Source organism: Seriola dumerili, unplaced genomic scaffold, assembly GCF_002260705.1.
Source record: "Seriola dumerili isolate Sdu_G_001 unplaced genomic scaffold, Sdu_1.0 BDQW01000230.1, whole genome shotgun sequence".
Lineage (NCBI taxonomy): Eukaryota > Metazoa > Chordata > Actinopteri > Carangiformes > Carangidae > Seriola > Seriola dumerili.
In genome coordinates this window covers 408,822-423,819 of record NW_019174485.1, presented here as the reverse complement: position 1 = coordinate 423,819, position 14,998 = coordinate 408,822, and the positions used below count along the sequence as shown (strand labels likewise).

Genomic DNA, 14,998 nt, shown 5'->3' with positions numbered 1-14,998 from the left:
TCACAGACTGCTGATTTCCACTGGCACCGATGCAAACAGACACCTCTGAAATGACAAACTTTATTTTCAACGCCTGTTTCACTGGAAAAGGTTAGTTTAGTGATCTGTTTGCTCTGTGATGGTCAGCGCACCACTGCCAGAAAAGACATTCATCTTTTAAAATAATGCTCAATGGAGGTGATTCATGTGTGGTTCATCGCGTCCTTGGATCATTTGAAACTGGCCGTACATCTGTGTGAACACTCAACTGAGCAGATCAGTTACAAACACTGGAAAAACATGTTGGATACTAACTATGAACACAGTTATCATTTGTTAGACTTCAGTCTCACCATGTTCAACACTAATGTAAACATTAACACATCTATCCACACGTGTCACACACCTTTTCTAAGACATACATTTTACATTTTTAACCTTTCAGCACAAGATATGTTGTGTATGACATTATCTTGTTTTAAATGTGTGATAAACTTGATAAGTATGACTTTTTGGACTGTACTGTGGTTTTGTGTTTGTTCACTTTATCTGTTTCTGGTTTATCTTAGGACAGCAAGATACATAGATATCGCCGTCACCATCACTGTTCAGAACTGTAACTGAATTGAACTGTATTTGAAAATAAAAGTATATTTTATCCAAGAACATGGTGAGTCTTTTATGACAAACTGAGATATTCTTAGTGCAATTTAAATGACTTACACATTACTGTTTTATTTGTTCTGAATGCCACATGTACGTTAACACATCAACATGCAATATGCAAGACTTTTATGCAAGAAGTGTTTTTAAACTGCACTTTGCATTACATCACAGACTCAGTGTGGCTGGGCAGAGGGAGCTATGGTAGGCGTGGCACTGGAGTGAGGAGGTGCACTGCACAAGAGTATGAACATGACACAAGTGATTAACTGATATCATTTGGATTTTATTCATGGCCTTCCTTTCTTTGATAAATTCTTTAAAAATATAAACACCACCTCTGTGTCGGCCGGCTCGTACTGAACTAAGGTTACTGAATTGAAGGGGGACAGTGGGGTGTCGGACAGTGCCAGGGAGAGAGGGTGGCTGCAGGGAGAGGAGCGAGACTCTGCATGAGTCATCTATCACGTCAGCAGTAGAAAAGCTATTTTTAGGCTTGAGGCAGTTGCGGTGGAGACTGATTGGCCCACGAGGAAGCGAAGGATAGAGGTCCAGAATACATTCACACCTGGAAATAAAACAAATCTTGCAGATAGAAAGAAACATTTCCGTGAAATACATACTGATAACAGTGTGAAGCCAGAAAGCCGCAGTACATACACTGAATTATTGATTTTTGTGTAAAAATATGATTCATTGGACTGAATGTCATTCTTTATTAACACAATCTTTGATGTTTCCATCTTCAGTGCTAAGTATTTATTTATTTTTATCAACACCAGGTGGCGCCAAGTGTCTTTATCAGTATGGATCACCGACTCTCATTCATTCATTCACAGCAGTGTTACTACAGAGGTCATCTCCTCCATTGTGCTTCCAGTAGTACCACATGCTGCACATAGAGAACAAGCAACACTGTCATTTTGTGTTGGAAGCACAGCACTCCTACCTTCAAATTATCAATATAATTCATAAAGCAGAGTGTAAGCACAGGGTGCATCAGGCATCAGCAGACCTCTGCAGCTGGAAACCCCTTCTTTAAGCCGGGTCTCTGTTTCTCTCTCTCCACAACAACAACAACAAGATGCTCAGGAGCTCTTTTGTCTGTGATCAATCTTCATCCAGCCCAGTCTGCAACCCCCCGTGCCATGAGCCATATAGACGGGAGTGAGAGCCTTTTGGTTGCTAGGCAGGCAGCACCACACCACCGCAGTTGCCAAGGGAATGCCTGCATGCAGAGGCAGCTGGAAAGATGGAGCAGTGTGTTGGGGGTTGGTGGTTCTAACAGAGGACTGGTGGGGGGAGGAGCTAGACAAGTTCAAGGCTGCCGATTCCCCAACATGGTATAATGGTGGTGATGATGGTGTGTGTGTGTGTGTGTGTGTGTGTGTGTGTCTGTGTGGAGACAAAGCAGGGGGAAGGGATATGAGTGAGAAAGTGGGATGGAGGTGGATGTGTGTCTGATACAAAACAGGGCTGACGTAACTGCAGATGAAATATGGTGGTGATGAGGACACCAGGCTTTGAGGGATAATAGAAAAGCTCCTAAGCAGATAATACACTTCCATTTTTCTGTATACATAAACAAAAACAAAGAAGATGAAATGGTGCATAAAATTAATGATACAATAATGTGTTAATTCATAATAAAGAAGATACATTTTTTCTTGTTTTATTTCATCTTATCACTGTCATGGATATTGATACTGATTTCATTGTAAATTTTTAAAGGGTGTGTTTTTACTGTTTTCTTTAAAAAAAAAAAAAAAAGTTCTAAACAAGCAACTAGCAAGATGGGAGATAGAATCAAGTATTTATTATTTCTATCATTAATTATGCCACAATCTTCCCACAGAGCATGGAAAAAAAAATGATGAATGTGGATTTTATATTAAGCAGGAAAAAAATTAAAAATACAAAAAAATAGCAAATAATAACACAAGAAAGACCTTAATGTGCGAACAAAGGGTTCAACGCTGCTGTCTGCCACTGCAAACATAACTCGGTTAACAGATATACAGGCTGAGGCCTGTCAGGATTCATTTATACTTATTTGAGAGAGAGACTTAAACGAGACACATGTGGGGTGAAAAAGAGGCATAGCTTTGTAATCCATTTACAATTATATAATAACAGTTACACAAGTGCTGTGGCTGTGGTGTTAGTTTTAAAACCATGCTGATATTGAACTTTATGTAGCAGCAACATCACACATTTCATTAAAGAACAAGAGTAGATGGCTTGTTGTCTTTACTTTCATAAAGAAAAGCTGATATTTTTCATTATACAGGGTAACAATAATAAGGTATAATATATGGTATATACAATATTTAAAAATACCATCAAATTGTACCATCAAGCTGTGGTGGGTAGCATTTACATCTTTTAAAAAAGTAGCGTTCAAGTTAATTCTATTTATAGCCCAGTATCTACGACGCCCTCTGTCCTTAAACTTGCCATGTCCTGCATTAACAATCCTATTGAAGTTAATATACACAAGTATTATCAGCAAATTACCCTTTGCTATTTTTAACTACTTTATATACTTTTGCACAGTTTAATCTGTAAAAAAATCATATTTTATAAGATGATTGTGTTCTTTATATAAAATCTTACTCACGTAACTAATAACTATATATGTCATATAAGTGTAGAAAAGGAAAAACGCAATATTTTCCTGAGTCTAGCGTAAGGTAAAAGTATTTGAAGATTGCATTTATCATCAATACCACCCCTGCTAGCAAACCCCTGCCTTTCATCAAGACACTGATCTCTGTAACTGACCTTGACCTTTGACTTGATTGTGGAGTGAAGAAATTGAAAGTTCAACTATCTATCCATCTATCTATCTATGGAATAGCATAATCATAATCTGTAATTTGAGCAGAGAGAGGAGAAAAGAGAGTTAAAAATGAAAGAAAAGCAGAGAGATTGGCAAAAGAAATGATGACTCTCATTTTCACTTAGGCCTATATCAACAGTATCAACTGTGTTTCTATAATTAGCCATGTCAAAAAATGGCTTTAATGCTAAATTTGTATGGCCTATATTACTGCATTATGTCTCTCACACACACACACACACACACACACACACACACACACACACACACACACACACACACACACACACACACACACTTATAAAGTTATACACAAGTATAACATACAGCACAAGTTTTTTGGGCCATTCAGTTTCCTTGGATTCACAAAAGGTCCTTCTCGGTCACTATCAGAATTAACTTTATCTTTCCCCCGTTAAACATAAAGTATCACCAGGTGAAACTATATAGACTTGATATTGAGAGGATATGTAACACTGACTCGTTGCTAACACAGCTGAAGGACATGCTGTTACATGCTATTATTGGACGTCTCAGTATAACATGGTGTCCGTGAAAACGCATTCATGCCCTTGTTATAAACTTAACCACTCCCGTAAAGAGTTGCTATTACAGCGCGGAGGAAAGATGTAGATGGAGGTGGAGAGGACAGAAAAGGAGAGGGTTTATAACACACAGAGAGAGACTCTCGCGCGGAGAGACAGAGGACAAAAACGTGACTAGGCAGCCTAAGAGCTGTTATGCAACCGCTGACCTACTAACACATATTTCTAGAAAGGGAGCCGGAGAAACTGGAGCAGTGTCCGGCCGCACACAACACACAGACAGCCCGAGCCAAAAGACCGAAACAGCATCCACCCGACCCACTGACTCAACCACAACTGACCGGAGAACCGACAGGAAACGAAGAAGAAAGTTTTTTTTCGTTTTACGGGAGGTTTCTTCTAAAGGGACAAGGAAAGGAGGAAACGGGAGCGAGACAGCTTTTGTGTCGGGGAAGCCTGAATCTTTTTTCCCCTCCTCCAGGACATGGAAAGGTATGTTAGAGTGAGCGCGGAGCCGCATTCCGCCCTTTGTCTTTGTCTGTTTGTGTCTCTATATGTTCCTCACTCGGCGTGGTTAAACACAGAGGTATATCAGCTCAGTGTGAGTGTGTGTAGACATGAGGACATGATGCTTATGGCCGGTTATTGTTCACATGGCGACTCTCTGCTCTACCGGCAGACCCGCGCGTGCGTCCGTGACTTTGAGACGTTTGCGGCTGTTTTTGTCACATTATTAAATCCGGCGCTCGCGGTGCTAAAAATGCTTCTTTGTTGCCGGGTTTGTCTCGTTTTCTTGCTTTGTTATTGACATGAAACATGTAGCAAGATTGGAAACGTAGCTGGCTATACTCCACATTATGTGCTCAATGTCAAGGCGAGGTAATTTCCCTCATGGTGGTGTTTTCCAGGGAATGGGGGCAGCTGCTGTAGTCGGGCTGTGTTGTCTGGTTAATGCAGACACACGGTGTGCTATATTAGCCCCTGCACGTGGCATGCTGCTGTTTGTATGTGCATGTTGTTTTCATGTTTTTCACTAGATGACTTTATTTTCTGAGATATTGATGAATCTCTCTCACCATCCACCTGATGCAAACATTAGGCTGAATTAAAGCGTGGCTTCTTTTAGGATACCAATTCATCTAAAGGCTATTGTTTGTGGCACATTTTTAACAAAACTGGTTCAATTTCATTTAAAAGTGGAGGGTATAGTTAAATTAAGAAAAGATTTTATGCAAAAAAAAAAACATTTTCTTGTCTATATCTATAGATATGCTGTATTCATTTGTAGGAGTGTTTGGATAGAGTGGATATACTACAGGGATCAAACGTGTAATGTAACATGTAACAGTAATCTACTATAAAATTGAAAAAAAAAAAAAAACTGAAAACAATTTTATGCTTAATTTTCCCTTAAATCTACTTTCCCCCAGATGTGAAGAACATTTGCTCCTGCTTTTAGGTTAAATCACTATCACACAATTAATGTTTAAGCTTAAAGGAGAAAACAAGCACAAAATGTCTGATTTCTGCTCAGAGTGAGTCACTGATGATTCTTTTTTACTCATGAGGTGTGTTAAGTAAAGCACAAAGCTTTGCTTTGAGGGAGTTGGAGGGTATGACATAACCAGCGCACAGCAGGGAGAAGCAATAAACAGCAGCTCTCTCCTGGGACAGAGAGGCCTGTAATTGATTCCCGTTCACACCCTGTGCTTTCTTCTCATCATTCATACCCATATTAACACTACACCATTATTCCTAAAGCAGATAGATATTTAACAAGTCTGCACAGGGGAAATTGTATTTAGAAATGCTTTCATCAGTGATGTAACACAGCTGCTCAAGGTCTGAAAGCTATTTTTAACTTGCCCATTTTTTCTCCTCCAAGAGAAAACATGGAATAGAAAAAGTTAAGCAAGGCTAAACTAGATGTAACAGTCTTTCCGGTTCGGTGAAAAGCTCGTCTCCCAAGATCCCTGCGAGGTTTTGGTGTGACTTTGTTGTGAAATTAGAATAACAAGTGAACATCCAGGATGTGATGCAATGCATGGAAACCCCTGTCTGGCGAAGTTCTGGTGAGCTCTTAGTCTGCCTGCTGCCAGCTGGTCTGTTTTCAGAGCTGTCTGCATTGCTCTGTCCCAGCCAGAGCTCTGAATATAGGTCAGACCTGTAACTGGGTGAGGAGGCACATGAGGTATACGGGACAAGCCGTGGACTACTTTGACCACTCTGTCTGTTGTTCTGAGGAATACAAGACCTCAGATTTATGCATACTTTAATAGGTTAAGCTATTTGTCCCAGTTTTCTTACTTTAGTGACTGTTAATCAAAAATGTTTCATTTTTTTCTCTTGGTGATTTTACTTTGTCAATCTGCTGATTGCGAGTAAGTAAAACCTTTGATCTGTTAGTAAAGATGGGAGCATGTTGCAGTAAATCAGATTTGACTGAAAAAGATAAAGGTCACATGTTACTAATTGACCAAGTAAGATTCAAATTATCGCAAATATGTAAATTCAAACTACGTAATACATTTCAAAATAAGGTCATGCTTATTTATTAGATTAATTCTTCACCAAATTTGTAACCTTTCAAAAAACTGCTTATACCTGTTTATTCAGTCACTTACCACCAGTACAAGTTGAAGTGTGTTAGGTAACCTATTACTCTGAAGAAGTGTTAAATGGCACACAGTCATATAGGTCTCACTAACTGACCTGAAATGTCTGGATTCCTGTGTCCTAGTTTTGTTTCTTTACACAAAACCACGGGGCAAGACTGAGGCTCCTAGCTGGGGCCCCTCCACGTGTGTGGTGTTGGATCACTCAGAGGATGGAGGAGGGGAAGAGGATACCATGCGTTTTACTCACACTTGCCTCAGAGGAGGTCAGGGGTGAAGCATTCCTCCCTGAGCGGCAAGTGCCTGGGAACTACTTCTTAGCTGAGTTTTCCTCAGCCAAAAATACAGAGAAACACACTGCTTACAGTAGCTGCAGCCAACCCTCCTTTTTTTGTTGTTGTTGTTTTTTTTAAATGGGAAATTAGCCTCTGCACAGAGAGCTAATTACACAATGTACCCATCTCTTTTCTAGCTTCGGTCTTTGCTTTGATTCAGGGAACAACATGCACAGAGAAGGATAGTGAAAGGGGAGATTTCAGGCTTTCACAGCCAGTAACCTGTAGCTTCTGCTGCTATCTAATATGCATGTGTTACACAAGCTTCGCTCTGCAACAAGAGAGATTCAGAGCACGTAGGTTACGAGCACCAACGGCAGCCCCTCCCCATGCAGTCCTGAGAGAGGCAGCCTGTTATGTGTGAATTTGGCTGCAGAGATGGGTGTGTGCTCTGACGTCAATGCCATCTCCCTATCTCTCCCTATCGTTTTTCATCTGCTACTGATGCATATTGTTATGTGCTGCATAAGGCGTCGCAGGGTTTCTAGAGCGAACAGGAATTAATGTTGGAAATCACTGGGTCTTTCGTAATCCGATTTTGGGCAGATGGCGTATGCAAGTTTGTCTCTTTTATTCCCCATGTTGCAGTTTCTGTAAAATTCCTCTCATTTCCACCAACTGAATTCCTCCCGTCACCCCATCGCTCCTCTGCTTCCTCCCTCCCTCCCTCACCTCTTTCTGTCGCTCTATTTTTAGAGTGCACTCTAATACTCTCTTTCCCTCTCCTGCCCTCCCTCCCATGCAGTCCCACTGACCTATTTTATGGCGCACCGTCAAAGACAGGAGGAGTGTTTACTGCTTAGCGTCGTTTCTAGGTCAGTGGGACAGCGCAGACGTATGCGCGCGTCCTTCATTGCACCGCCTTTGTTTCGCGCCACCCCTCCCTCCCTTGCAAGTCTTTATGAAAATTATTCAGGGTTGGAGAGAAAAATGGGGGCTGATCCTACATTTTTCCACATCTGTTGGTGGTTGTGTCCAAATCCCTTTCTGTTCAGTGTAGTTTTACTCCAGTTCTTCAAGAAAAAGCGAAAAAACAAAAGACGGACGAAATCTTGTTTTGCCACTCGGAGGAAAATTCAATTTGAAGAATAGCCTGCAGCATATCTAGACTTAGCCCCTCAGTTACAACATCACAGGCATGGGTAAATAAATGGTTAATTATTCTGAGCTGTAAGTCATGTTGTTTCAAGGTCACACTGTTGGTTTTTTTGAATGTGAGATTATGCAACAGGACTGGGGGGGGTAGAGAAATGCATTAACCAGTCTGGAGATAGATATTCACCAGGTTAAATTGTTATTTGGCATTGAGTCTGGTGTGAAGTAAGTGGTTTGTGATGAGGGAACAACACACTGCACTGAGCAAGTTTTTTTTGCCCTCTTGACATCATCATGGTTTAAATAACGGGAACAGTCTGTGGAGATTCTTTGTTCAAGTCTGCTTTCTCTGCTTGTGCCATGTCTGGTTTCAGTTTCCAGACTTCACTATACAGAGGGAACATAAGACAAAAACAGTAGCATGAATTGGGACCAGGAGCTGCTTGTTTTTCCCTCAGCAACACCCCAAAATTCCTATAGCCTATATCTTTCCATGCCTGACTTTATCTTTGCATGCTAGAGTTAAAAAAAAAAAGTTTAGAGCTTTCAAAATGAAATTGTCTACAGATGTCTTTACTGATTGTAAGTGACATTTCTTGCCCTACATGACGTCAACAAGGATTGACAGCAGTAGCAGCTGTAACACAGTCTGTCATAAGACACTTGAACTGACGCACAGTTTACTATATCAGTACCGACCTTTGCTGCTTTTGAGGTACACAGTCAAAAAGTTGCCAGAGATATCCTCAGGTTTCCAGTCATTGCTGCTGCAATTGCATAACACAAACCCTTAGCACAACTCCTACACCAACATGTTATTTGCATACTTGTGCTTCTTATTTGCATTTGATTTGAAAGATTTGAAAGTCTGAAATAAAAGTTGCTTTACTATTGAAAATGACAGAACCGGACTGAGTCGACTGATTCAGTGTCCATTAAACTGTGAAACTGCGATTCCGGTTTCCAGTGTTTGATACTTGGTTTCACCAAAAAAAAAGTAATAGAGAACATCAGGGAAACACAAGGCTAGTAAAGGCATTTGTGATGATAGAAGTTCATATTTGTGCTCCGTTTAATTCCAGCGTTGAGGATGAAAAGTGACACCAGAGGAGTCACTGTTACCCACAGGCACAGTGACCTAGATTATAGCATTCCCTGTGCGAGTGTGTCATAAAAAGATGTTTTCATGTTTGTAATGGACTACGGGGGCTCAGTGTAATGATGTGTTATTAATTACTGCATATCAACTGTGTAATGCTGTGCAGTGAGAGAACCAGAGGAATCAGACCTAAAACAAAGAGCAGATCTAGTTATTACATAATGCTGGACTCCCATCAACATCCGCTCCGTGCTCCATTGGGCATTGTTGTTAACTTTATGGTGCAAGACATGTTGTGTGAGCAACGCTTCCTGCTGAGCTACAATGTTGACACAACATAAGGAAGTTCAGCAGCTTGTGGTGTTGTGTGATTTCAGACAGTGTGACGGCTACCAGAGAAACTGAGACATTACGGCAGTGATGGAGATCTCACCCTCCCCCACAGACACACACATGCACACAACCTAACACAGATGTGTGTCCAGATATGTCAGTAACTGTGATGTCTCCCATAAGCCCATTTCAGCCATTCCTCAATGAGTGTGATGCCCTATTTTCAATTTCGTTCAGTATTCATGACTCTCATGTCATGTGATTTCCCTGTGATGCATTTCAGAAAACAAAATATAAAAGCAGAGGTTGTAATACATTATTTGTGTCATATTGCATCACAAACCATGCTATATCTACAGTAATATGTCATAGAATAAGTGGGATGATACACCAGATGTATCCTCGTCTACTCCTTCCCTCCCTCAGCCTTTTATCTGTCAGTCTCTGCAGAGCTGGCACCAGGTCAGCCTGCCTCAGTCCTTGTTATGTGACTATGACGGTGGCTCTGTCTTACACAAGAGTTCAGCAGCAGCAGCCCTGTGTACTCATGTGTGCTGCTACTCATGCTCTGCACCCACCCCCTTTTTGCTCTGTGAAGTCAAGGAAACAAAGACAGGAAAGATAAACATTGTGAAACTTTGAGGGTTATGTAATAGATTTTCAGCGCAGGTTGAATTGTGATAAACAGAGTGCGTATTGATCTCAAGCCTTAGAGGTTACATTAAAGGGACCTTATATACCACAATGAACGGCAGTGGTTTTACAGCTAATCTAACGCTTTCTCTCTCTCTCTCCCCTTCCCTCTTTCTCTCTCTCCATAAACCAGGTAGTGGTCAGCAAACAGCAGCACTGAAGCTAGATCCTCAGGGAGCCCCGAAGTAGACGGACTGACCTACATCCTGTGTAAGACACTGAGAGAAGCAGAGCAGCGGCCTGACAGGCATCACAGCTCTGCTGAAGATTGAGGAAGACGCAGATAAACTCAAAATCACCTCCAGCGAGACTCCAGGAACTGCTTTGAACAACTGACTCTCTGCTCAAAATACAAACTTGTTTATTTTTTTAGGTTCCTCGTTCACAACACTAGTTCAATGTCTGAGGTTTTTGTGGAGTTCCACCTCTTTTTAATCTTCCTGGCTAATTTGGACACTTGAACATTTTGATCTTGAATAATACATAGCAGAAATCAATGAGGCAATCCTCTCAAGGAGCACAAATACCTCATCCAGAAGTTTTTGCCGATCCTGCGACATAGGTCACACTCCTTAGTAACAAAGCAGAAGGCTCATATAGTTTTACATCTTTTCCCTTTCCCCCTTTGCCCTTCGCTAGAGTCACACTCTGGCCCCCAGTCGGGAAAAAATGGAAAGTCTCAGTCTACACTTCCCATCTACCAGCAACAAGAATACCATGGAGGTAGAAACTTATTCTCCCTACAGTGGGAGCCTCCCATCCCCTGGTTCTGAAGGTGGAGCGCGGATCAGCCGCCAGGCTAAAGGTAGCAAGCCTACTGTGACTTCCCGTCGCAAGCGAGAGTTCATTTCTGATGAGAAGAAAGATGCTTCCTATTGGGAAAAACGGAGGAAGAACAATGAAGCAGCCAAGCGCTCAAGGGAAAAGCGCCGCCTCAATGACATGGTGCTAGAGAACCGGGTCATGGCGTTGAATGAGGAGAACGTTCGTCTAAAGACAGAACTCCTTCAGCTCAAGTTGCGCTTTGGCCTCATTAGCACAGCCTCCTACATGGAGAAAAGTCAGCAGATCTCCAACAGTGCTGCAGCTGGCAACACTGGTAGCAATGGGAGCAGCACCAACGGCACCCCGAACAGTAACGCCTACCTCTCAAGCAGCGGTTATTCAAGTGCGTCCCAGGTGATGCTGAATTCAGACTCATCTGAAACTGAACAGTCGAGCCGTGGTGAGCGCCACACAACGCTACACAAGTATTCTCCCCGGGGCTCCGTCTCCGACATGTCTGACGGCTCCTCCAGAGACAGCCCAGAACCCATGGGCTACAGCATAAAGAAGGAGCCCTCAAGTCTGGAGATGGCCCGGCTGGAAAGCAACGGGATTCCCGATGGGATACCAAATGGAATGTCAACTGGGGCTTATCATGGCAGCCACACCGCTCTGGTTTCTCCTCACCAGCAGAGCACCCAGTTGGCTGAAAGTGCCATGGACTACCAGCACCACCAACAGCAGCAGCAGTGCCACATGGAGGCCTCCAGCCCCGCTCCTCAGGCCACTTCTGCACAGAGGAGCGTCATCCTGTACCGCTCCAGCAGTGGCTGTTACCCCATGGAGAGCCAGAGGTCGGAGGACCAGCTGTCCCAGCAGAGCAGACCGCCACAGCATGGCCAGCACACCTCAACTTCCAAGTTCTCTGACTGCTCAGTGACCATCACAGAGGTCGCTGAGAAGCTAGAGAGGACGAAGACCATGGACTCGCCCCAGTATGAATACACCAATGATCATGCTGAGTCAGCAGATGAGCTGCAGCAAAAGTACAATCCCAACAGCCAGCAGCAGCATGACAACCATCATCATTACAGCTACCAGGGTCAGGAGAACAGTCTTCAGCACGCAGAAAGCCACCAGAACCCCTTTGCCCCTAATCTGATCCACAACACTGAGGAGGGCAAGTCCTCCTTCACACAGCACAACGGCTACCTCAACACACTGGACGAAGAGCCCCCAGTGCTCACCTACGAGGGAGGCCCCCGAGCTGGTGGTTTCTACCAGGAGAACTCCTCCATTAAAGACACCTCCTCCAGTGACGGGGACCCTCGTAGCTCTGATAAGGAGGGCTCCACAGATGACGAGTCCCCCTCCTCATCCTCCTCAGACATCAGCAGTTACCACCAGAAGGCGGCGGGAGCTGCTGGTTTGCATGGAGAGTGCCAAGCTGAGGTAAAAGCCACCGCTCTGCCTCACAAGCTCCGCCTCAAGTACAGAGCACTGTCCAATGGAGGAGCAGGAACACAGGTAGAGGGCCCTGTCAGCACCTCCATGTCACCCTCTCCCACCTTGCCACAGCACCCTTACTTAGCTCTACCCAGCAACCTTCATAGCAGCCAGGCCAATGGGGAGAGCAAAGAGGTGGACAATGAGACTGATTATGCAGAGGAGGTCAAGCCTCAGGTGAATGAAAGGGCAGAGTCTAAAAAGGAGGGAGGGAAAAAGGGATCCAGCGCCGGAAGAGGTGGGCGAAATAAGAGGCGAGACTAAGGACAAATAGGAGTAGCTGGAGTATTTTCCTATCACCTCTTTGTTGTCTACAGCAGACAGACAACTACAAGTATGACTCACATCGCCACCTTACAAGAAGTCAGTGATCTGTGTGAGGTGTGGTTAGGATGTGATTTCACCATCAAGTTTCACTGTGTCACCTGTTCCCCTTCCCCTTACGCTCTCCTACCTCCCACCCATCCCTCCAGTTAAAATAATAGATCACTTAATGAGGGAGGGGACAGAATGAAACTCTCCAGAGCTGGAGTCTGGGATATTTCCCTTGTGGAAAATTCAAACATTATTCAATTATTCATTGTTGTAAACTGCCTTGGTGGCTGGCCAGCGTTTATTGTGGCATTATGGGAACATTCCTTTGACCAAAGATACACATCCTTCCTTTAGCATCTCCCTTTCCTGGCAAAGAGTTACATTCGTCCTCCCTCTGAACACATCTGTACCATTTGATCTTCTCATCATCTGCACACAAGTCCTCTTCACTTCTGAAGCACTTAGATTGTATATTACTGTGACATATAAATTTGCATATATGGAATATATATTTTAAGAAAAAAAATGTGGCAAAAACAACAAAAAATAAAACAGTGGGATACGGAAGTTGTAGACTTTAAAGTGATCAGTTTGTTCTTGTTGAGACACCTTGTACAGTCCCTCTTTGTCTAGAAAATGCCTCAAAGATGTTCTTTTAACTCAAAGTGGGAGCCACAACTTGTAAAAAAAAAAAAAGAAAAAAAAAAGAAAGAAAGAAAGGTACATTTTTTTTCAGACTTCCTGCTCGGGCTCCTTGTTCAGGTGAGCCAAGCTTTTGACACTCAAAGCTGTCAAAAAGAAGTCAAGGCCAGTTATTCTCATATCAATCAAGGCTATGCAGTCACACATTGCTGTTGGCAAAACCTGACAAGCACAAGGCGAGCCTTGTTTGCCAGCTGTTCAACAAAAATCAATACATCTTCATATTCCAGACAAAAACTGTCTGTCTAATAAATGAAATGGCTCTCCAGTCGCAACCAGCAAAGCTGCTCTATCTTCATAAGGTGCCTCTTTATTGTGTTGTCCCTTGTCCCCACATTGGCCGATGTCTTAAGGATCCCACTCACCTTCGCACTGAGTTGTTTTAGCTATAGTAGCTGCAGTAGATCATACAGTCTTTACAAGTTTAACTGTTTCACTTCCTGGTGCCTGCCTCTGGTCACTATGTATAAATGTAAAGTTGTCTCTCTTATCTCTTGTATACTGCTGTCATTATTTTATTATTATTTTATTAATATTGTTATTTTCTATTATATTCTGTTATTATTTTGGCAATTATTATGTGTATTTTTCTGTCATCCTGTTGTGTCATTTTGCTCTATGCTCTTCCTGGTTGTGCTGTGTATTTACCCTTGCTGCCCTTTGCCCCAGTTACCATTTGTACTACGTGTTACTGTATAACCTTTGTTGTTTGCCGAAAGGCTTTCCAAAATGGAAAAAAAATTGAGTAAGGCTTGTCCAGAAGTGATTATGTATTGCTATACTTCACGTGGATATGCAAAATGGTTACAAAAAAAGACTCATTTTTGATTGTGAAAGATTCAAAATGGGGAAAAAATAAAAAGGTTGTTGAATTTATATTCGTCTGTTTTGAACTTTTTGAGTCACTCTTATGAAATGCCTTCAGACACACACACACACACACACACACACACACACACACACACACACACAACCCCTTTTCTAGCAGAAGACCAACTAGCTGATTCACGGCTCGCAGACAGCAACATCCCAGTCTGCCAGTACAGCTCAGTGTGAGCCGACACAGTCAGAAAAACTTCACTGGTTCACCACGTCATGCCTGCTGCCCACTGGCAGGGATTCTCTGAAATGAAATGAAATCACAACAATACACAGACTGTGTGGTACAGCAGAACAGGGGGGAATCTGTTGTCCAGTTTTAACCTCAGCCTGAATATTCATGTCATATATTTATATTTATAGTTATACTAACACACAAAATACACATGGCTCCAGTATAAACAACAAAGTACACTTCATATTTTACAAACAAACTCTCAAAGGAGTCTATTCACTGGATAGGAAACTTAATGAAAACTCTCAAGGTTGAGTATTTAACTCAAATAGAAAGGGATTGCTCAATAAAATATAACAGTCAAAACTTGGTTTGACTTCAATGGCACAAGAAAACGAGAGTTTTTAATCTAGATTAGAAAATACTAAAGTAGGGGTGCATTTAAGATAACTATTTT

General features: G+C 42.4%; 1 protein-coding gene across 1 annotated transcript; it reads left to right on the top strand.

The window, feature by feature from the left end:
* The first annotated feature begins 4,261 nt into the window (after window positions 1-4,261).
* Window positions 4,262-14,363, top strand: LOC111229386. Its single transcript, XM_022755703.1, has 2 exons — window positions 4,262-4,521; window positions 10,333-14,363. The coding sequence occupies exon 2, from the start codon at window positions 10,869-10,871 to the stop codon at window positions 12,732-12,734; it is 1,866 nt and encodes a 621-aa protein (XP_022611424.1). The 5' UTR covers window positions 4,262-4,521; window positions 10,333-10,868; the 3' UTR covers window positions 12,735-14,363.
* The last annotated feature ends 635 nt before the right edge of the window (window positions 14,364-14,998 follow it).